At 38.1% G+C, this 24,418-nt stretch overlaps 1 protein-coding gene across 1 annotated transcript in view; it reads left to right on the top strand.

Annotated features, from left to right (window-relative positions):
* The window catches only part of MTHFD1 (methylenetetrahydrofolate dehydrogenase, cyclohydrolase and formyltetrahydrofolate synthetase 1), a gene marked incomplete in the record, with an annotated part of 1,466,165 nt that overhangs the window by 622,657 nt on the left and 819,090 nt on the right, over positions 1 to 24,418 (top strand). Inside the window, 2 exon segments of the mRNA XM_044074387.1 lie at positions 19,998 to 20,134; positions 23,335 to 23,381. Of these exon segments, the coding sequence (XP_043930322.1) occupies positions 19,998 to 20,134; positions 23,335 to 23,381 (184 nt within the window).

Below are 24,418 nucleotides of genomic sequence, written 5' to 3'. Positions count from 1 at the left end.
TGGATAGATGGGGTAAGAAGGTATACACTTCTGCAACTTTAGCCATTAAGGCATTAAACTGCCAGTTTCATATGTTGAAGTATCAGCAGCATATTATTGGATTGCTTAAACAGAAAATGACGTTGATTGCTGACTGTACTGAAAATAAAGAATTACAGGATTTAATGCATTCTGCTGAACAAGTGGGAAAACATACTTTGCAATGTGGTTTGGATTCATTTGAGGCATCTTCCAGGGCTGCTGTCACTGGGTCTGTACTTAGAAGGCATGCTTGGCTTAAGGAGCGATCTTTGCCAGATCATGTTAAAGCTAAATTACTGGATGCTCCCTTAAACCAAGACCGCCTGTTTGGCAACAAAGCAGAAGAAGTACTTAAAGATGGAGGAAAAAGCTAAATCTATGCAAACTGTTAAAGATTTCCTGCAAGTACAGCCTCCCAGATTTAGTAGGCATTGACCCTCTAAGAATTGGTCCTTTCCTGCCTCTTCCAGGCCTTCTCAGTCCAAACCCAGAACCAGCAGAACACCAGGCTTCAGTCCCAAGTTACTCACAGGCCTAAGCAGTGGGGCGCTCCCACTTCCAAAGCAGGGAGTAGTAAGACTCCCTCCTATGGTAAACTGTCTCAATGACTTAACTTTAAACCTTCCAAGCCCTGCTCAACTGACTGTTCCTTTAGTGGGAAAGATCGCCCTGCATGCACAAAATTGGGAACTCATTACCCAGGATAAATGGATTCTAAATATAGCTTCCCAAGGATACAGATTCCACTTCCACTCCTTACCAACCCCAAACGGTTGGCCAGACATACCCCCAGATCAGTGGGCAGAGGCTCAAAAGCAAGTTCTTTCTCTTTTAAGCATCAGGGCTATTCAACCTGTCCCAGAAGAAGAATGGGGGCAAGTTTTCTACTCAAGACTTTTCCTGGTACCCAGTAAGACAATTCCTGGTGTCCTATCCTGGACCCATCTATCCTAAACACATTTTTGGTAATCCCAAAATTCAAGATACTAACTCTTCATCAGCTGCTTCCCATGCTAGGCAAAAATGCCTGGCTGGCAGCAATGGATTTAAAGGAAGCCTACCTGCACATCCCAGTAAGGGAATCTTGCAGAAGATACCTATGCTTCAGAGCAGGCTACATGCACTATCAGTTCTCTGCACTGCCCTTTGGCTTATCTACTGCGCCCGGCATATTCACAAATTGTCTAGCTCCAGTCATTGCATTTTGCAGGCAAATAAATATTCAAATATACCCATACCTGGACAATTGTCTAATTCAGGCAGAAAGCCAGGACATGCTATTAAATCATCTAGCATTTGTAAAGAAATTGCTAACTTCTCTGGGATACACCGTAAATGAAAAGAAATCACATCTTGTACCCTGCCAACAAATTGTATTCCTGGGAACAAGCTTGAATACAACTTTCCAGATGGCCTACCTCATACCAGAGAAACAAGTTCATTTGACAGCCTACTTCAAACTACTGGCCACAAAAAAAAAACAGCTATCTGCAAGGAAAATACTGCAAGCCCTGGGGTTCATGGCCTCTTGCATTCTACTAATTCCATATGCAAGACTGCATATGAGGAAACTACAATGGTATCTCAAAAGTCTATTGTGTCAACATTCTCAGGATCTAGAATCAATGATTCTTATCATATCTTGTCTAAAGATAGAGAGTTCCTTTGGTGGGAAGAGGCCTTACACCAAAACAAGGGACTGCCATTCACTCTACCCCCTACCACCCAAACCCTAACAACAGACGCATCAGACTATGCATGGGGGGCTCACTTGGCTGGGCAGTGCATTCAGGGCAAATGGAACCCAAGTCAAATGCACCTGCATATCAATCAAAAAGAAATGTTAGCTGTAGAGAATGCTCTGACAGCCTTCAAGGACCACATTCTTCCAGGACAATTATTGGTAAAGACGGACGACACCACTGTTTTGTGGTGCATAAACAAGCAGGGGGAACCCACTCATACCCTCTCTGCAGACTAGTCATGGCTCTGTGGAGCACAGCCTTGAGCTACCAAGTGCACCTACAGGCTCAATTCCTGCCAGGAAAGCTAAATACACTGGCAGACAACCTAATCAGAAACCTCATGGACCCACACAAGTGGAAACTGGAACCAAAGATATTCAACATGTTGAGAAACAAATGGGGGAGCCCAGAGATAGACCTGCTTGCCTTCCCTCAGAACTACCAGTTGGAAAAATTCTACACAAGGACTCCTCACAAACAAGCTTGGAAAGTGGATGCCCTGTCCTTCACCTGAAAAACCTATCAGTTTATGCCTTTCCCCCTCTGCCTCTCCTCTCCAAAGTGCTACTAAAGATCAAACAGGACAAACCAAGGACAATACTGATTGCACCACACTGGCCATGCCAACACTGGTACCCCCTCTTGTGCAGCGTGTCACTGCTGGCACCATGGCACCTGCCTCAGACCACTGCCCTGCTGTCCCAGCAGGAGGGCCAGATTCTGCACCCACAGCTTCAAACCCTGAACCTTGCAGCCTGGCTAATTACCTGATCTCTCTGTTACCATCCCTCAGTAAGCAAGTGATGGATGTCATTCTGGAGGCAAGGAGGCCTAGTACTAGAAAATCCTATGCTGAAAAATGGAAATGATTCTATTCCTGGAGCCAAATTCAGTGGATGGGCACAGCAGTGCCCAATTTACCTCATATTCTTCAATACTTAACTGAGATGCTTCACAAGGGCCTTTCCTTTTCTTCCATCAAAATTCATGCCTCAGCCATTTCAATACAGAGCCACCCCTCTTCTCTCATCCACTGCTGAAGCAATTCCTCAGAGGGGCCAAAAACTTAAGACCACACAGGAGAGTCCCTACTCCAACCTGGGACCTTAACTTTGTATTGAAAAAACTCACTCTACCTTCCTTTGAGCCAGCTGCAAATGCAGAGTTGAAATTCCTTTCTTGGAAAACAGCCTTCCTTCTAGCCATCACTTCAGCAAGAAGGGTGTTTCAATTACAGGCCCTCATGGCAGTGGAGCCTTTCATAATCTTTCATGCATACAGGGTGTCCCTCAGGACCAATCCCTCATTTACGCCCAAGGTGTGGCCCTTAATCAGTCAATTCATTTGCCAACCTTCTTTTCTAATCCACAGAACAAAGGGGAATGGATACTGCACTCCTTGGACGTGCACAGACAACTTAGATGTTACTTGGACAGGACTAAGCCTCTCAGGAAATCTGAACAGCTGCTTGGTTGCATTTGCTGCAAGGGAAGAGGGGGAGGCCATTTCAAAGCAAACCATTTCTAAGTGGATAGGCCATTGCATTCATTTCTGCTGTAAGCACCATGGAAAACCTACCCCACAGGGGATAAGACCACATTCAACCAGGGCTGCATCTACCTCTGCAGCCTTTCTCAGAGGTGTCCCTACCAGGGACATCCTAGAAGCTGCTACCTGGAGTTCTGTACATGCCTTCACCAAGCATTACCACTTGCTAATTTTTTCTAAATCCAGAGCTGGCTTTGCCACTGCAGTCTTGCAGGGCCTTATAGCTGGTCCTAATGCTATCTAATTGCCTCCTCCAGTCCTTAGCTTTGGGAATCTACCCAAATGTGATGACTGCAACAGTGAAACACGAAGAACATAGTACAGTTGTATACACTTACCATAAATGTAGATGTTCGAGTGTATTCACTGTTGCAGTCCTGGTTACCCTCCTTTCAGCCCCCTGACTTCTATTAACTATATCTCTATTCTTGTTTACTAAGCTTAAAGCTTTTTGGTGTATTTGCTTTTTTGTTGGAGGTGTAACCTTGTATATAATTGCTTCCCATTATGGGGGCACCTGACATCTGGGGCAAGAAAAACTGATGTAATGACGTCGGCTGCACTTTATACCCCTGACTACCTGACGTCGTGGAAGATGAGACAGCAACCGACACAGGACCCAAGACTTTGATAATCAGGCTGACTGAGGGCTACCTGCAAGCAGATAACCCAAATGTGATGACTGCAACAGTGAATACACTCGAAAATCTACATTTATGGTAAGTGTACACAACTGTACTTTATTGAGCCTCCTCTCCCTCTATATGCGGCATATTTAATTCTTCCATAAACATTTCTATTTGTACCTTTTCTTGATTTTCTTATTTCTTTGCTTTATACAGACTTTCATAAAATTTCCGGAATATTTCTAATATGTCTACAGGATCCATAGTTACCTTCCTTGTAATAGGTTCCCTAAGCTTAGTGACATCCCTTTCTACTTTCTGTTGTCTGAGTCGTTGTGCTAAAAGTTTTTGTGCTCTAGAGTTATTATCAAAAAACAGTTGCTTAACAGCAACCTTTTTAAACTCATGCATGTTGTGAAGGCTGCCAGACTAGCTAGATAGAATTTTGTAAATAATTCTATGTAATTGTAAATATTAATATGATCCACAGGCTTGTTTTTACAAATGTAAGAAACCTGTGTATGTTCTGAGCTTCAAAAATGTAACCACAGTGCACCCTGCTGGAAGAAAGCTGATAAGTAAAGCATTGTATGACTGTTTGATCTCAAGCGTGGAGACAGGATATCTGGGCTGGAAATTCTTTATGTTATTTTAAGACAGGAGATAATTACTGGGTTTTATTTGTAAAATGCCTTTTATTGCTGTGGCTTCCTGCAGGTGCAGATTACAAAAAGAAATGTTAAAATGTTAAGTTCTGTGAGCCTGGGAAACTAAATCAGAGAAGTGTCAAGAATGATGTAATCTGAAATGACTCAACAGTACTGTGTATTATCAATTTAAGGACAGAAAGAAAGAAGAGCATTTTGTATCTTGTCTTGGATCTGAAAACATTCCACTCACCAGCACTTGCTTTGCTCTGTAAGTAAACTTATTTAAAACTTAGTATTTTGTTTAGAGATAGATAGAATATGGCCAGATTAGTCTAGCTGTTTTCTATATTTATGTCAGACTATCCTACAATATTGTTTTAAAGCATTTCCTGTGATTTCTGAACTCCTTAGTGTCATTGTGTTGAATTGATGAATATGGCGTTGTTTTTATTACTTATTATTAATATTTGCAACCCTTTCAGCTCTGGTTGTTTTGCGTAGAGATAATTTACGTTTTTAGAGTACTTTGCATGTATTTGGTGATACTGTACTAAGCCACTCCAGAATAGCTTTAACCCTGGGCTACACTTACTATTTAGATAACAGTAATATTACACAGTGGAATTGGTCACCCTTTGGGAAGGGCCTTATAGTAGCTGATAAGTAGTGGTTGGTGGCAGTGATTTTTACCTTATAGTCTGGGTAGAAGGGGGCATAGCTTCCCCAGGAGTGCCTGTGTGTTTGTATATAAGTCATATCTTAAAGTGTGTGTGCGTCAGCTACTTGGGCAGGGACATGAAGCACTGGTTGGGCAGGGGGGGTGCTGGACATTTTGGCTTGACCACTCGGCTGAGATCTATACCCTATAGCTGTGCCAGTGGAGAATCTTATTGGGGATTTGGAGAGAAAGGGAGAAACAAGCTCCAGACTGACTGTGACCTCTGTGTGCCCTTAAGGGAAATTTTGCTTTACTGTGTGTGTACTTGTTATCCTCCCTAATATGCACGCCCCTCACTGGTGCTAGTGGTGAGGATTTAGGCTCCTTGATTATTGGGCCAGTACACAGGAGTTGCACGTTATCAAGGTAGTACCTTATTTTCTGTTTAGCATTTTGTAGTTGCTTCTGTTCTTGTTCTGTGAGAACCCCCCCATTTTGAAATACTTTAATATTTGTCAGTCCGTCTAAATAATTCTTGTTGCTTCTTAAACATATCTCCCTTTCGTTTATTCCCACCCTGTTTTTAAATTCCATTTTAAAGTTATCCCACTCTCTACTTATATTTTCAGAAGAAATTTCTATCTTCTCTAGTAGCTCCTGAATAATTTCTATTACCCATTCCTTAAATTCCTGACTTTTCAACAGATAGGTGGGAAAGTACCAGTGTCTTATTTTTATTTCATTACCCTGTGTTTTAATTTTAGTTATTATTGGTGCATGATCTGACATAGATATTGGGTGTGTATCAAGACCTTCAATTAAATGTACATGTTCCTGAGAAATGTAAATTCTGTCTAGCCTAGCCCAGTTTTTGTATCTTGTGGAATAATATGCAAATTCAGTCTGAATTCCTAGTACTGAATTCACATCTTCCATGCCAGATATTTTCATAAATGTCTTTAAAAATCTACCCTCCATTGTTATGTATATCCCCTTCTGCCCCCCAGATGTATTTTCACTGTTGCAAATCAAATTCCATTCCCCACCTATAAGTAATATTCCTTGCTGAAAGCTGATTATATTTCGCAGAATTTTATTTAGCTCTATTATTTGCAGTTTTTGGTGAAATATAAATACATGCCAGTGTAATCCTCCTCTCTTGCCAGTAGCCCCTTAGTACAACAAATCTGCCATTATTGTCTTATTTTTTTCCTCTTCTATTACTATTGGAGCTCCTCTTGCAATTAGTATAAGTACTTCTCTCTTGCTTTGCCCCGGGTATTCTGCTGAATAACCATCCTGAAAACCTTTCTTTATTAAATTCAAATGTTTACTTCTTTCCAAGTGTGTCTCCTTTAGTATAGCTATTTGCACTCTATATTTTTTAATGTAGTTCACTATTTCTTTTTTGGAGTTATCCATGAGACCATTAACGTTTAAAGACATTATAGAAAGAATCATATTCTTGAGGGGTGATTATTCCTACCTTTTACGTATAACAGCTTTTTTGTTAAGTGTCTAGTTCCAGCTTTTGTGTTACATGCCTGCACTATATGGCAGGTTAATCCTTTATACAACTGTTTCTTGTCATCTCCATTTAAGCCTATGCCACATCTTGCAGAACCTTTTGTTTTATTGAAAACCCTCAAATAAAAATGCACACAGACACACACACACACACACACACACACACACACACACACACACACACACACACACACACACACACACACACATATACATACACACACACACACACACACACACACACACACACACACACACAGACACATACTACCCCCTAAAACCTACTAACTTAATAATAACACAAAAAACTATGTACATCTTCAAGTATTGAAGTTTTACCCCCTTAATAGGAACATAAGTTCCAAACTGACAGCCACACACACAGACTCGAGCTAAACCGAAAGAAAGCTTATCCATGCTAAGATGCATGGTAGAACCTGTGATTCTTTTAAGTGCTCTGTGGTTTTGCTTTATCTTTATAGCTCTCTCAGCTGTGAAAACACTTGAATATTTTCAGAAAACATTTTCTCCAAGCCATTTCTCTTTATCAGATTGTCTGCTAGTAACATGAGAATCAGATACAGGACTGCTTACTAGAAAAAAGACCTTATAATATTCAATATTCTTTTTCATTTACTTGCTTTCTGTCAATTTCTGTCAAACTTGTTACTGTATAAAGCTAAAGGCATTAGCACAGTCATTCCCTTATGCAAGAATAAGAAAAAGCACACCATTTTTTCTTTTATGTTCTTTTAACAAGATGCCTCCATTTTTTGTTGTTTTATTATTTGTTTGTTTTATACTGCAGTGCCTATATTTCTTAAAACTAAACAAGGAGAAAGAGAGAAGGGAGAAAGAAACAAAAAGAATAAACAGATGCACCTATTTACATTAGTATCCCCATTATGCTTAAAAATAACTGAAACACTTTATAACATGCAGAGAAAATCATGTACCACTTAAGCAATACTGTTAAGAAAAAAATTGTTTTACTTGGAGTTAACTCTTTTCCCTCCTCTTCCCCTCTCCTGAGTATTTTTCTGAACATTAATGACATGAAATAGGGCATATGCTTTAGAGTCCACCACAAGTTTAACACAGTCCAAACACATCCGATATTCCCAGATTTTCTTGTTCTGTCCTGTTTTACAAATATAATTATTGCTTTGTAATCCCACATTTGTCAGTTTCCAGGTTACTGGTTTTATTGTCCAAATGTTAATGACATGAATTAGGGCATATGCTTTAGAGTCTCCTACAAGTTTAACAAAGTCCACGAAAGTCCAATATTTTCAGATTCTTTTGTTCTATTCCTGTTCATCTCCATCTCCATCTCTCCATCTCCAAAACCTGTCTGTGCTTCATTTCCAGTGCTCTCTAGATTTTTCTAGTCAGCTTCTGTACTTTTTTCCCTCTCTCAATCATTTTCCGTTGAAACACTGGCAAAGGTTTCACTGGAATAGTTTCTCTGTGGTCTTTATTACCAGAAGAACAAGAAGCAGAATCTCTTTTTGTTTCACAGCTCACTTTTAGTTGGGCACACTTTTGTATTTCTTCCTTAGCATGCACCTCATCAAAAAATGTTTTTGTTTCTTCAAGGAAAAATATTTTGAGGATAGCTGGGTACAGCAGTTTGAATTTCACACCTTCTTCTCGACATTCCCTATATAATAGAATAAATGGATTCCTCTTCTACCTGGTGTGCAATAAGTAGTCATTCTCCAGAAACACTCTGCTTTAATACTTTGTCCTTCTGCCACAGTTTTGTCAGAATCAACTTTTTCTGCTGGTAGGATTGTATTTTTACTATTAAAGGTCCAGGTTGTTTTCTCATAGCCAGGTTTGGAGTGTACACACAATGTACCCTTTTAGTTAACATTTCCTGTTTTGGAATACCAGTCCAGCTGCTTATTTGTACTTTCATGAAATTAATAAAATCTGTTCCTTCCAGCTTCTCTGGTACAGCAGAAAATCTCAGGTTTCCCTACATGCTCTGTCCTCTAATTCTATTTTTTTAAACATCGCCTCTTGTGCAGTGTAATATTCAGCCAGCCTTTTCTTCATTTCAGTCTCTTGAGTTTTGCAGTTATGTCACCTTATCTGAATATCTGTTCAAAGCTTCTTCCATTTTTCTAGCTTTTTATTATTTCATTTATTTTAACTAGGTCTGTGTGCAGCTGCTTTATACTTTCCTCTAGGTCTGGAACTTGCACTCCTTTTTTTCTGAACAGATGCAGTACTTTTGCCAATTGGTGTTTTTTCCTCAACTTTTGTAGCTGATTTTCCTCCAGGTTCTTTATATTTCTTTTTTCCTGGCATCTAGGCAGTGCACTTACTAGTCAGTAATGAAATTCACCCAGAAATCTAGGTCCACTGGTTTTCTCTGCTAAGTTTCTATATTCAGACTGTTAGAGCCAGAATTAAGCTGTTACTCAATGTGCTGTCTTCTTGGAAGTCCAAAGGACATATCTTTGTTGATGAAAGTGCTTAGCTATCTAATGACTGTTTTGACCTCAAGCAGAATTCCATTTATGTGATAATCAGTGGAAAAGTCTTGTTTTCCAAATGCAACTACACTACATTTTTCCATTAAGTGTAAGGCTGTGGTGAGCATACGTGATGCTCACTTTATGTAGCTCTTCTTGTATATTATAAGAATATTTTTATTTTATTTATTTATTATTTATCATTTTGTTGACCGGGAATGTCTGACTAGGACAGAGCCTATTTTCAGTGGAGGCCCGGGGAGAAACGCTCCAGACGCATGTCTTTGGATTGTGGGAGGAAACCGGAGTACCTGGGGGAAACCCACGTGAATGCAGGGAGAACATGCAAACTCCTCACAGAAGGCACCCCAGCCGAGAATCGAACCAGAGAACTTCTTGCTGTGAGGTGACAACATTAACCGCTGCACCACTGCACTGCCCGAATATGTGGGGAAATCAGCAATAGCATCCCTTTTGCAGCCATTTGCAAATTCTTATCTTAGATATCTGTGTTTGTATTATAAAAGTAGATACTAAAAAGAAAGAGGCCTAGCAAAGAGACAAGAAGGAGGACTCCAATATTGACTAAGCAATTAGATGAGAAGGTAGCACCACATGATAAAGAGAATGGACGGAATGACCCCCATCAATGGCAACTTATGCACCCTGCTGAAAGTCAATCAGTTAAGAAACCAAGCCCTACCTTTCACAGACCCATACTGGCAAGAATCAAGTGTTTTAACAATTTTGCTGGTAACAAGATTGACTGATATCTACACCTTGATTTTTCATATAATACTAGTGGTGCTAATAGGAAGATAATTTCCAGGGTAGTGTACAGTAATGTCTCCACAAACATCTTTCTCCAGGGCTCACATACATGTCCTTTGGAAGGGCTGAGATTAAAAATCTTAGGGACACATTCAGCGATAACATTTTGTACTAATAACAAGGCAGTCTGGTATAATGTCTGGACCCATGGCGATAATGTTTTCACTTTTAGTAGAACATGTGGCTCTTGGTGATTCCAGGAGCTGTGGTATTAAAAGATTCAAGGGAAGGTGCATCAGGGTGAGAGGACTGGGAAAATGGGAACATTTTGAACTAAAATTGTCAGCCAGGATGTTTGTTGTTGCTGTCGAATCACAGTACATAGTGCCGTTCACTTTGAGTTTGGTGCTGTATTGGGCATTATAATACTTCTAATGTAGTTGAAAAAAGTCATGTGATTATTCTTTGACAGATTAACTACTTTTCAATTCATATTCAGTCAAAACTCTTCCTAATGATGTGTTTAAGATCCCTGCAGACCTGATTATACTTCTCTTCCTAACTGATTGTGGAAGTTTTTTTTTTTTTAATATACAAACAATCAAATTTTGTCCTTCCGTTGTAAAGCTTGCCTGGATTTTCACCATAAGGGATGACTCTCAAATTTTCCACCGTACTTATGCCTAGCAGGTACTGATTTATCTGTACATTGGTGGAAATGGATGTAAATTTTATGTGTAATTGTGGTGGCTTTAACGATTGGTTCACAGGAAACAATACACTTGTATTTTTCAGGCCCTCATGGATATAAGTTTGGTTTTGGAAAAGTCCCTGAATTTAATTGAGTTTGAGGGCATTTTGTGTGAATTGTGATGGAAAATACAACAGTCTGGTGGTCAGAATTGATCAAGGAGGGGATACACTTAGTAGCTGTGCAAGCAAAGACAGTATTTGTAACTACAAAAAAAGATGCTCCTTTGCCTCCCTCAGATGGTCTGAAAGAGTGAGATGCAGTGCCCCTTGTTGTAGAGGGAGTTTTATCAGAACACTGGAACAAGGTTTCTGTAACAACACATATTGAATGTTCTTCAGTGTCAAGAATGCCAAAAATATTGTCACACAAACATTAATAAATAAAGATAATAACAGTTGCTGTGGCCATAACAAAAACAACAAAAAGAAGATAAACTCAGTGCAGGAAAGTAACCGAAAAAAAGTAACCGAAAAAATGTTGTGTATCTCATGTATCAAGTAGGTACATGCAACAGTGTATGCCTTGTGTGATGTGGGCTTCTGAACTCTACAGCTAGACAATGGCAGCTGTCTTTGCTGCTCCCTAGCATAGTTACAATTAGCACTCAACGTCTTTGCTCTCAAGAACATAGGACAAAGCAAGCCAGTTCTGTGGCATAATGGGAAAAAGCTCTGACTATGCCTCAGGCAACCAACGTCCAGTTAGTGACTTGTGTGTCTGTTGGAGCTGTCCAGGGAGAATGTTGAGAGTACAGTTGCTGCCAGCTTGCTAGTCCTGGAGGAGGGAAGGGGTCAGCACTTGTGACAGTAGTCTGCGCTACCATTAGTACATTTGAACTGTGCAGCCAAGCAATGATTGCAGACACAGAGGAGCTGTTAGAGAGGGGGGTGGGCACCCAATGGAACTAGGTAGACCACAGCCCTGGACTAGCAAACTGGGTCTCCCTAATGAAATCTCAAGGCTTGCATTGCCAATTCCTGAGTGTCTGAAAAAAAACAGACCAAAAATCTCGGAGAACGGTGAATATCAAACATCTCTCTTCTTCTTTAAACAAGCCTCCCCTCCATAGGGTTGCCAACTTTTCATATCAAATATGTACATGAAAGCAAAATGCGTGTAATTTTGGTACCCCTGTCCCCTCCCACACAGCCATTCCAGTGTCCCATTACTTGGCTTTTTCTCCATTTCTTTCCAGTTGCCATAAACACTATTCAAAACTTTCAATGTTTATACTGTTTTCTGCTTTACTTCTACAATGATTACAGAGATTTGGATTTAATTTAAAACTTTTATTTCAAATTTTATAGCACATACACTGATAGACATTTGCTAAACAAAGTAATACAATCTCACAATGAAAACAGACTTAGCATTAAAACCTTTCTGCCTTTGAGACTCACATTCGCTGAAATAGCATTGAAACCCACATTCAAAGAAAATGCATTTGCCCAGTGGTGAATTAAGTTTACCTTTAGGCTGTTTTCAAATCATAGGCCCCTTGCACACATTTTTAGGACCATGCAAAAGTTCTTTGATACACCTTCCTGATTGTAGTAAATTATCATATATAATAATCAGCACATGTTAGAGCATGTTTTAAATGTATAGTTTTGAACATTTTTCCAGTAAGCAATGAAACAAACCATATGAACCAGCAATGACAAAACTGCCCAATTGAGAATATTTCAACCATAAAAGTTCACTCAAACTTCTGTCATTACAATCCACCAATATCAATCAATATGCAGTCTCTGCAGAAGTAAAAGTTATCTGAATAATTCCACATTAAAGAGATCTGTAACTAATGAAAAGGTTGCTGCTAGCAAGCAAATGTATATTTTAGTATGTCATCTACAAATTCAGTGCCTGCTACCCCTGAATAATAAATTGCCTATGTTACATAAAAAAATGGTAAGCTGGTAATATTGCAATAAGGAATGGATGGCAAACTGAAAACAGGTTCATTAAGCCCTAAGAAATATTGAAGTCTGAAGAAGTGCTTAATGGTTTAGATAAAAGATAATCCTCCATCCTGGAGAAAATCTTGTTTAGCTACACTCTGAAATTCAACTCTGAGAAGCACAGTTCTCACACGATTTAGTTTATTTCAGACAAAACAAAGCAAACAAAACAATTAAGTACAACAATCTAGCAGGATTCAGCACAGTACATATAATGCAATTCTTTCATTCCATTTGCGTTAGTTTCCATAAAATGCCCCAAATACCAAGCGTCTTTGCCAGCTGTTCTCACAAAGTAATTCAAAAAAGCCTTTGCTAGAGAGGAATATTTTTCACTCCTGAGTATTTACAGTTCTGGTTCAGTAGCAGTGATGAACGATAGCTTATTTTGGTGTGCTCTGCTTCCCTCCTAATGCAGGGAGGTATGTATTTCTAGATTTCTTAATAAGCATCCAGAAAGGGAGATATCTAATGTAAACAATGTGCCAGCTGAGATCTTAACAGTAATCCCTTCATCTTGAAAAACAACAGACTGAAGGCAAATGCCATTTGTACAGCTCCCTAAATGCTAAAAATCTGTGTAATGATGAAGCTGTCTGCCAGGAATTCAGTTAGCTTTTAGCAGTTCACATAGGAATGAACAGAAATTACAGAAATTTGACAAGGCAAAGAAATATGCTGAACTCAAGTTTAATGCAGTCTAGGCAATGACAGCATCATTGAAAAAACTTAATATACTATGCCTGGGCACTGCTTCATATTTACAGAACAATGCCACTGTGCCAAGTACTGAGCAATTCTGCACTTTTCAGCTTAACCTGCCCCTGGAAAAAAAAAGAAGCCATCTGTATAATGGATGTTGGCAGAGGTTTGAAGGGGTTAAGAGGTGAACCTATGCCTTCAAGATCTAAACCCAAGTTAAAGTGTGTGTGTGTGTGTGTGTGTGTGTGTGTGTGTGTGTGTGTGTGTGTGTGTGTGTGTGTAAAAAATATATATATATATATATATGTGTGTGTGTGTGTGTTGTTGTTTGTCTTTCGGCTTTTTCCCGGTAAGGGGTCGCCACAGCGGAACTCCGGTCCTGTAATGATTGGCAGTAGATTTTTATGAAACGCCAAGGTGCCAGCTCGATGCCCAACCTTCAACGAAGGCGCACACAATTACGCACGCATGTCTTTCTAACGCTACCCAACCACGGGGAGGACATGCAGACTCCACACAGAAGGCATTCCCAAGTATATATATATATATATATATATATATATATATATATATATATGGGTCTACTTTAAAACATTGAAATTTCATAATGCTGAATTTCATAACATTGAGACCATAACATCAAATATGCAAAACATTGAAAACCCAAAACAATGAAACTTCAAAAGACTGAAACTGTGCTTCATAACATTGAAAACTATACCCCACATATAAATAACATCCCCTCCACCTATAACAACACCTAACTAACAGAGACACTTTCTGCTACATTTCTGCAGGGGGGCAAGCCCCCCTGCACCCTTCCATGTGTGGGGGCTCTGCCGTGCACCCCCCCCTGTAAATTAAATATACCAACTCCAAGATCGCACTACAGTGGAAAAAAGTTAATTTCCAAATTAACGTTTTTCCACTGTAGTGCGATCTTGGAGTTGGTATATTTAATTTACGAGGGGTGTGGGGGGTGCAGGGGGGCTTGCCCCCTTGCAGAAACGTAGTAGAAAGTATATTTGTTAGGTGTTATAGGTGGAGGGGCTGTTATTTACATGTGAGTTGTAGTTTTCAATGTTATGAAGCAAACTTTCAGTGTTCTGGGTTTTCGATGTAGGTTTTCAGTGTTTTGCATTTTTTATGTTATGGTCTCAACATTATGAAATTTCAGTGTTTTAAATTCGACCCATATATATATATATATATATATATATATATATATATGTATATATATATATGTGTGTGTGTGTGTGTGTATGTGCACGCATATTTGTGTATATATATATATATATATATATATATATATATATATATATATATATATATATAGACAGAGAGGCAGAATCAGAGCACTTGAAGTGAACTAATAAGTCTGATATTTAATCATTAATTGCTGCTGTTTCTACCAACATATAAATTCTGTTTCATAATGCTGAATTTCATAACATTGAGACCATAACATCAAATATGCCACAGAAAGTCCAGAGCTGCAGCAGTGTCTTCTTACATAGATAGACCATATTTTTCACAAAGTTAATAGAGCAACAGGTTTTGCATCGGCATGTATTTCTAAACAATAAAAAGCATGAAACTCTCTTTTCTGGCATTATTGATTGACTGTAATGCTCGGTGGGGTGTCCCTTTGTCTGTCTTAAGATCTTGTTTCTAAGTCACCCTTGTCCATCTGGATGATGCAGTCAATATATTTTGCATGATCCTTGGCTAAAGCAGCTATATTTGTTGGCTGGACTTGGAGCATGAGGAATGAGGGGCTATTTTGATAAGATCACTCCAGTGGCTCTACTCGACAGAGGCACTAGGAACTAAGGTTGGGTGGCATGTTGCCAGGGTAATCCTATGGGCTACGCTTGTAAAGGCTCCAGGGCCAATAGCCTAGTACACACCTATGACCCTGTGAATCTATAAGTATTCAGTTTGGTGTTCCATTTAAACAACATTGTCATCTGCTTCAGTTATAGCCATCTCCAGGGCCCTTATTTTCTCATTTGAATCTGTTATCGTGACCTTAAGGGCCAGCTACTGCTGCTCACTGATTCTTTTAAAAGCAGAAGTGTCATTTTTAATCTCAGCAACAGCCATTGTCTGTACATTTTAACTCCATCAAATAGTAGCAACTCCTGTAGATTCCTCTTCAACATTTTTTACACCAGTGGGTTCGGAGCACACTATCTTGGTTTCTGTGACAGGAGTACTTCTCAACATGTTTGGAAGTGCAAACTTCTTCTTCTTCTTTCGGCTTTTCCCAGTTAGGGGTTGCCACAGCAGATCATCTGTCCGCTCATGATTGGCAGAGGAGTTTTACGGTGTCGAGTTGCCAGCCTGGCACCCAACCTTCCACAGAAGGCACACACATGCACACCTAGGGCCAATTTAGAGTGTCCAATCCACCTACTGCATGTCTTTGGGATGTGGGGGAAACCTGAGCACCCAGAGGAAACCCACACGACCACAGGAAGGATATGCAGACTCCACACAGAAGGCACCCCAGCCGAGAATTAAACTGGAGAACCTCTTGCTGTGAGGCGACAATGCTAACCACTGCACCACCATGGCCGTCATGTTTGGAAATGCAAACAAGCATTAATATTTCTTGTAGTCAATTTTCAAATATATGGGTTCAAAATTTTGTGTCCTGACATAAGATCACTGCATTGTTAACTGAACTGAATTTAACTAACAGATGTTTTTAATTTTGGTTGGAAGATGAGAAACAGTGACAGAATTTAGTTTCTTGCAAACAGGTGTATACCATTAAGTCTCTTCAAGAGTTTATTTTTGGTTCCCAGGTTTTTTTTCTGGACAGTTTCAACCATTGCCCATTTTGCAGCTCACTTCATTAAACATTAAAATGCATAGACTTGCCTGCAAGCCACTATATCATCGATTTCTCATAACATCGACTCACATAACAGTCCCACTTGGCCACCACTGGCAATACAAAAAAGCTAAACAAATTAAACCCACCAAACTGGAGGGCTGTGTCCCCCCACTTAAATATTCCAATTCCGAGATCATACTACAGTGGAGAAAAGGGCAAAGGTCATCAATGGTAGCCAAGTAGTTAGTTTCCAAGAGGTGAAATTTGCCGTTCTGGGAGTTCTCTCTTTTGAAACTTTGATGTTGACGTTTCAGTGTTATGTGAAATCGATGGTATAAAGGAGAACCATATCTATATATGTGTGCATATATATGTATATATATATATATATATATATATATATATATATATATATATACATATATATACATGCATATATATATATATATATATATATATATATATATATATATATATATATATATATATATATACATGCATATATATATATATATATATATATATATATATATATATATATATATATATATATATATATATATATATATATATATATATAATGTGTGTGTGTGTATTAAACAAGTTGAACTTCCCAGACCACACCACAATTTCCAATCAAGTCAAATAGGCTATGAAAGGTGTCACAGTAACTCTTTCTACTGTTTTTTGGGTTCATTTTATTAAACTGCTGTTTGGGAAGGGTCATATGACTTTTCAAGTTTTCAAATTAGTTGCAGGGAAATTAAGGGAAGCATTAATTAAAGATCCCTTACTGCAGCACAGTTCCATAACACACATGCATGTGTACACGTAGACATGCATGCTGTCATAACTGTGGTATTACAAAAGGGTTAAAAGAAAACAGGTAAACAAGTAGTGTGGAAAGATTACCATATTCGGCTTAGACTAAATATGCACGACAAATATTAAGTAAGACTTGCCAAACATGGGAGAGGTTAAGTTGTGTTCATGCCTTTCCTCGTTTGAATTATTAACAAGTAATATATTATCCTGGGAGCATGCATGCACAGACACAGGAACCATTGCATTAGGTTCTAGTATAAAGCATACTGTATATACTTACATTAGAAATTTTCAAAATAATTTTCTACATTTAATAATAAGATAAGTCTGGGAGGGAGTTTTGAAGGGCACTCTAGAGAGATTCCCTGGGGATACAGTTTTCTAGAAGCCAAGGCTGTAACTTGCATGTCAGGTGCCTAGAATTTTAACAAGGTCATCTGTCTTTTGGGGCTCCCATTCAGCAATGTTTTCTTGTGATGTGTAGTTGGAATTTATTATGTGACTAAAGATGTATGTTAGATCATCCATGTGGGTGTAGTCTTCCATTCTTCTACAGGTATGGTACTGCTCATTGGTCCTTGGGGGTTGGTCATAGATACCTGGTATCCTTGGGAATTTTTTTTCTCAGCTCTGCAGGCAGGATTGCATGTATGGTAGTTTGATAAGCCAGCAAAATAAATATGCAATGGCTATTCACAGGCAGACATGCCCTATTAGTATGATCTGTATGTGATCCACTTGTTCCTTCCCGCTTTCCCTGAATTTATTAAAGGCACAGATATGGATGCAGTTTTACCTGGTTGCTGTTTTGATGAGTATAATCTCCCACCAAAAATCAGAAATTTTACTCAGCGTGCCCCTTTGAGTAATGCTCTTTCCATACATATCTCAACCCTAGCATGATGCATTTGTTTCAGAACTAATCTAACTTATGTACCTGATCTTCATGTCCAGTTGTTATTAATCCTCCAAACTCCCTTATGTTTCCTCCAGGTTATTCCTCTTATTAGTGAACTGTTGTGTTGTTCTACATATTGCTACTTTGCTATGTTATCTTTGAGTTTTGTTCCACTGTTATTTTAGCTCTCTAATACAAGTACTGCACACTGCTTGTATTTAGTCATACCTCTCAACTGTACAGATTTTCACAGAATGTCAGGATTTTTGTCTCATATTTTTGGTCTGTTTTCTCATAAACTTGTGGTTTTCTGGCAAATCGTTAGCAAATCATTGAGGGAAGAAGTCAGAAAATAATGACAGATATACGAGTTTCAGGCTTCACATCCTTCAGAAAATTTATGCTAATACAAAACCTGTTTTTTTTTTTTAACTTTCTAAGTTTATAATAACAATATTTAAAAAGTGTCCCTATTTCTAGGCCTTTGTCCCCCTCATTATTTATGGCTTTGTCTAAATTTCTTGCTCAAAGAGGTTGAGAGGTATGTATATAGTATGAGTGTTAATATGTATGTAGCAATAAAATATTTGTTAGGCATATTTATATTATCCCATTACTGTGACTTTGTTTCCATGCTTGCATTGTCCCCTTGTTAAATAGGTTTATTTCTATCTTTCACTTATCGTCTGCCTCTGGCCTGTATTGTGGTTGAAATGCGTCTTTAAACCAATTAGCCTACCTTGCCAACAGCTGGTTAAATAAATAAGTACATAAATAAGTATATGTATGTTTGAATTACTTGTTATGCAGTGTTTTAAAAGTTTTTAGCTTCATTAGATCCATTCCTATTCTTGAACTATGTGGCTGGCATTTCATTAATGGTTCCTTATACTGAATTTTGGTGGCTGATCTGGCTTGTGCCATATTATAAGCTTTGAATAACTCTAAAAGATAATCCATTTGTAGTTTGTTTGTGGTTGGTAGCTGTGAAACCCTGTATGCAGTTCTGCTCTGAGAAAAACTTTTTCTGAGGTGAACAGTGAGCCTTTATCATTGTCAATCTATTCCAGAGGGCTATTTTTCTACTTTTTTCTATTAATTTTCCTTAAGAGAAAATTAGTTATATTTAGCAGAATCACCTCTTAATATTCACATGTCTTTTATATGCATTCCCAGTTCAACATATAAATAGCTGTTATACTGTTTTTCAAATTTTTCATGGAGCCATCTTCCGTATAGATCAGCAAAAGGGTTTTTTCTTGGATGTTGTGCCTTTTCTTCTTGTTTTCAGTAAAATGATGGACTGCCACTTTCAAGAAAAGCTTATACACATGGCCCAGTCACAATGACATATGTTGTGTCCAACTTAAACTAATTATACACAACACATATTGAGTAAGACACCCTTGATTTAAAAGATGTTAAGTCATGCGGTTGAGTGATACACTAGGAATTCACCCTTCTTAGTGTATACACACACACACACACACACACACACACACACACACACACACACACACACACACACACACACACACACACACACACACACACTTGTACACCATGCAATTCAGACACTCCTAGGATAAAAATAAATATTGCACTGTGACAACAACCTCCTTTACCTTGGTGTGCAGGATTGTGCATCGTAACATTCAGACACTGTAAAGGTAGTACAAGTTATTGCACTCCAGTGGCAGTGGAATGGACAGATCTAAAGACCAACCTGAAAGGATGGTTGCATAAGTATACAGGCAACTGAAAATGAGATGGTAGAAGAGATCTCTGAAATTTCCATGTTTACCCAAAACATTTGAAAACTAAATGTAAAGAAATAAAGCCCATCTACAGTGCATCAGATGTTAAGTAGTGGTGCGTTCTTCTAGTTCAACTTTCTAACCACAACAGTGGGAAATTCCCTTTGTGCTTTCTCTTTGTCCCTCTAAAAAATGATCTATTAATAGTATTTGCTTTTTGCAGGATAACTCCAACTCCTCTTGGTGAAGGTAAAAGCACAACAACAATCGGCTTAGCTCAAGCCCTTGGAGCACACCTCAGAATGAACGTGTTTGCATGTGTGCGACAGCCATCTCAAGGACCAACATTTGGAATTAAAGGTATAGAAACTTGCAAAGTGTAACTGAAAATGAAAACTACATTGTTGCCAAATTTTGTCTTTGTTCTATACCTTCTAGCTTTATAGAAACAAAACTGTAACTTAACTTTAAAATAAAAAAAATGTGCATATACATGTACATCATAATCATCATCATCTTCATCAACTCCCTTTTACCCATTGTCTACATAGGTTAGGGTGTCATGTCAACTGATTCAGTGCCACTCCTCTACCTGCTTCAACAGTCATGGCTGATTGTTGCAGCTCTTCTCTTACACAATCCGCCCATTTCCTGGACATCCCTTGTTTCCTTTTGCCTTCTTTGTCTTTCCCAAAAGTTCTTCATGAAATCATCATCTGCTTTCCTGCACATGTGCCAGAACCACTGCAATCTGTTCTTTTTGACCTTCTCTGTAATCAAACCTACTTTTGCTTCTGTTATAATGTTGTAATTTCTTCATCTGTCCCACAGTGTACATTCTACAGACCCTTTCAGGTACTTTATCTGCATAACCTCTAGCTTCTTCAATTACTCTGCCTTCCACAGGACGTTTCTGTACCATGCAGAAGTACTGATCACACCGCTGGTTTGTAGACACTACTTTTGTTTGACATTCTTCTATTGTATACTATCCCCTGACATTATGTGCCAGTTGGCTACAGCTCCTCTGATTGTAGCTTCACAAGATTGAAATACCACAACACTGAAATTCACATTACTGAGACAAGCAGATTGGAAGCCCACATCAGCGAATGTTTATACTGCCAAAACTTGTAACATCAAACCAGCTATTTGCATGTCAGACAGCACTCTTCTGAATGGAGATTGCACTGCAGTCATAAGAACAGTTTCTCCATTTAAACACAGCATGTAAAACAAAAATGAAGCTTTTTCAATGCTTTTGCAGGGGCAAGTCCCATGCACCCCCACACCCCCTGCAAATTATAAATACCAACTCTGAGATCGCGCCACAATAGGGAAAAGGGTAAATTTCCCGATCCTCACTGTACAGCATTGAAAATTTTTTGTTTTACATGCTGTGTTGCAATGGAGAAGCTGTTCTTATGGCTGCAGCACAGTCGTCATTCAAAAGAGTGCTGTCTGACATGCGCAATAGCTGCATTGATGGTGCAAGTTTTGGCATTGTAAACGTTTGCTGATGTGGGCTTCCAATCTTCTTTGTCTTGATTGTTTAAATTTTGATGTTGTGAGATTTTGATGTTGTGAAGGTAATCTCTCTCTCTTTATATGTGTGTGTGTGTGTGTGTGTGTGTGTACACACTATACTGTACCCAGATGTGTATTTTTATTGATGCACTAAGCAATTTTCTGGTCTGAAACAGTACACTGCCTTGTAAATTAATCACATTCTGCGCTTCAGGTTTGATATGAGTGACTAAATTTGTTTTATTTATATTCTGTTGACTGGGTTAATTCTACTAGCCTCTTGTGGTCTATTTTCAGGGAAGATCAAAGGCTGTATTCATACTAATGCTAACTATATTGAAATGTTGTACATGTAGGAAAGCTAAATCAGTTAACCAGTAAGTGATGTAAATACTGACATTTTCCTGCATTAAAAAAGAGAGATGGTACTGCTTGGCTTTTATCCAAAAAACAAGCAAACAGAGGACAACCACGTCGATAAAAGTACCATAAAACTTTATTTCCGCAGATAAGCTCTTTCAGGCCATATGCCCTTCATCTGATGAAGGGCATATGGCCTGAAAGCGCTTATCTGTGGAAATAAAGTTTTATGGTACTTTTATCAACGTGATTGTCCTCTGTTTGCTTGTTTTTTGGATATTCGTGGATTTGCTACGTACAGAGGACTTTGGTGCAAGAGACTATTTTTTCTTCACTGCTTGGCTTTTACTCATCAAAATAAAATCAACTCATTACACTTTTATTCAAATTATTTTTTATATAGTTTAGTATAGATTTGAAGGATAGTTTAAATAAAGTATTAAATAATAGTAGAAATGGATATTATAATGGTAAAAATAAAAGCAAAGATGAGGAATGTATGTATGTTACTTCCACCTATTTTGTCTTGTCTGATAAAGTTTTGGAACAAGTTAAACATAGTTGGAGAATAGTTAAAAGGGAAGTTGATTTTTTAGAAGGTAAGAAATTGTGTTTCTCCTTTAGAAAAGGGAGGAGCATAAAGGATTTTATAGTTCACAGTAAATTTAGGATGCCAAATATCACATTTGCAAAGTCAGTTGAGGAACAGGGTACATTAGCCTGTGGAAAATGTAGTATATGTAAATATATAAGTAGGAAATTTACTAAGATTAATGGTATTAATTTTCAGACCAAAGGGCTTTTTAATTGTAGGACAGAGAAGGTTATATACGGCCTTAAATGTCCTTGTAATAAATTTTATGTTGGAGAAACTAAAAGACAGTTTTCTTGTAGAGTAAAGGAACATATTAGGGATATCAAAAATAATAAGCAGACTAGTCCTATAGCAATACATTTTAATGAGTATCATAATGGGAGCCCTGAGGGGCTACAAGTGACAGTATTAGATAATGTTAAAAGTAATATATTGATGAGTGAACAACAAATAAAATACATATTAAGAAAAAAGGAGGCTTTTATTATTTTAAAATTTAATACGAGCCCCATAGGACTGAATCAAGAATGTGTATGGAAAAGTTTTGATTAGTAAAGTATTTTAGGCTTTTATTATGAAATGTTTTATTTAATTGGTTAATTAGATAAATGGATGTGTGGTACTATATAAGTTAGTCACTTTGATTAATTATGGTTTACTCTGTTAAAGGCAAGTGTTGCCGAGGCTCTAGAGAAAATATTTTTGTGTGTTTGACTTCTTTTTAATAAATTATTTTTCATTACTTCGGAATTGGCCTTCTATTTGTGGTATTATCGTGATTTTTACATTCAGCTGTCGTTTATCTATTTTTTATATAGTGTTTATGTCACTTTTTTTGAGTACTCTTGATGCTTCATTTAAGGTTTTGTTAGGTGCAGAACACTTCATTCATAGCAACATACTACTGTCACTTTTAAGGACCACAAAGAGGCTGCTTTTAATGTTACATTTATTGTACCATGTTGTGTAACATTAAAAAGTGTTTGATTGCCATCTTGTGCCAGTAACATCGACGAGAATATTGTGATGAAGTATCCATGATGATACTGCCTTTTCTTTTATTTTATTTTTATTTTAGGTGGAGCAGCTGGAGGTGGATATTCTCAGGTTATCCCAATGGAAGAGGTACACATTTACAGTAATAACTATACACCTGAATGTGTCTGAGTGTGTGTGTGTGTCCATCTGTCTTGTAAAAGAGTGCATGCTATCTGAAATTCATTTCAGTGCTTGTATATACATGTAGAAATGTTAACATACTTAGTTTCTTCAAGAAGGTCACTTAGGGAGTTGACAGTGGTCATTCGGATCTAGCCAAAGCATTTAAAATTATATGTCATGCTGGCATCATAAACAAGCTAAGTGCCTTAAAAATGGATCCATACATAGTTTGATGGATAACCTACTGGCTGAAAGATAGAAAGAACACAGTTAAGATTTCATAGGTTCCCAAAGAACAACAACACAGACTAGAGGCAAAATAAAATAAATTAATACATTTATAAAACAAATGTATTTAAATGTTGTGTAAACTATTTTATGTTGTCTGAGGAAGTCGGGTCAATGCGCCTGACGAAAAGCACTTTATAAATTTATTCATTTATTTTATTTTGCCTCTAGTCCGTGTTGTTCTTTGGGAACCTATAAAGATTTTTTATAAAGTTTCTTATGTAGTGTGAACTGTCATTCTTACCACAGTTAAGATTTCAAACGCTGATGTGATCCAGGGCTAAGTATTGGGACCTCTTCATTTTGGCATTTGCTTCTCAGTTTTGCAGACCAGGAATCAGAACCTTTAGTTAACTGAGTTTTCAGATGACTGCAAACTAGGTGTTATTGTCAAATCTCCTTTTGATACCCATTCATTACCGCAGGAACTAACCCTTACAAACAAGTGGTGTATAGAAAAAGCACCAAAAATAAATGCAAAAAACGTGTAGCATTACCACATTTAGCAAGCAACTGTCTCTCCTTCAATGCACAATATAGCCAATACCTCACTGCAAAATGATAATGTAGTCAGGGATCTTTGACCTGGCTTCATAAGTCTACCTCCTTCCACCACCACATAGCAGTAGTGGTCACAAAATCTTTGTATTTAGTATAACCTAATATCTAAAGGCATATCATACAGGTCAAAGGAAGTTATCATCCCTCTTTAT

The sequence above is a fragment of the Protopterus annectens genome, chromosome 6.part0, assembly GCF_019279795.1.
Source record: "Protopterus annectens isolate FY-2018-M chromosome 6.part0, PAN1.0, whole genome shotgun sequence".
Classification (NCBI taxonomy): Eukaryota; Metazoa; Chordata; order Ceratodontiformes; family Protopteridae; genus Protopterus; species Protopterus annectens.
Note: the sequence above shows the minus strand (reverse complement) of the source record. Positions and strands in the feature narration are given on the sequence as shown.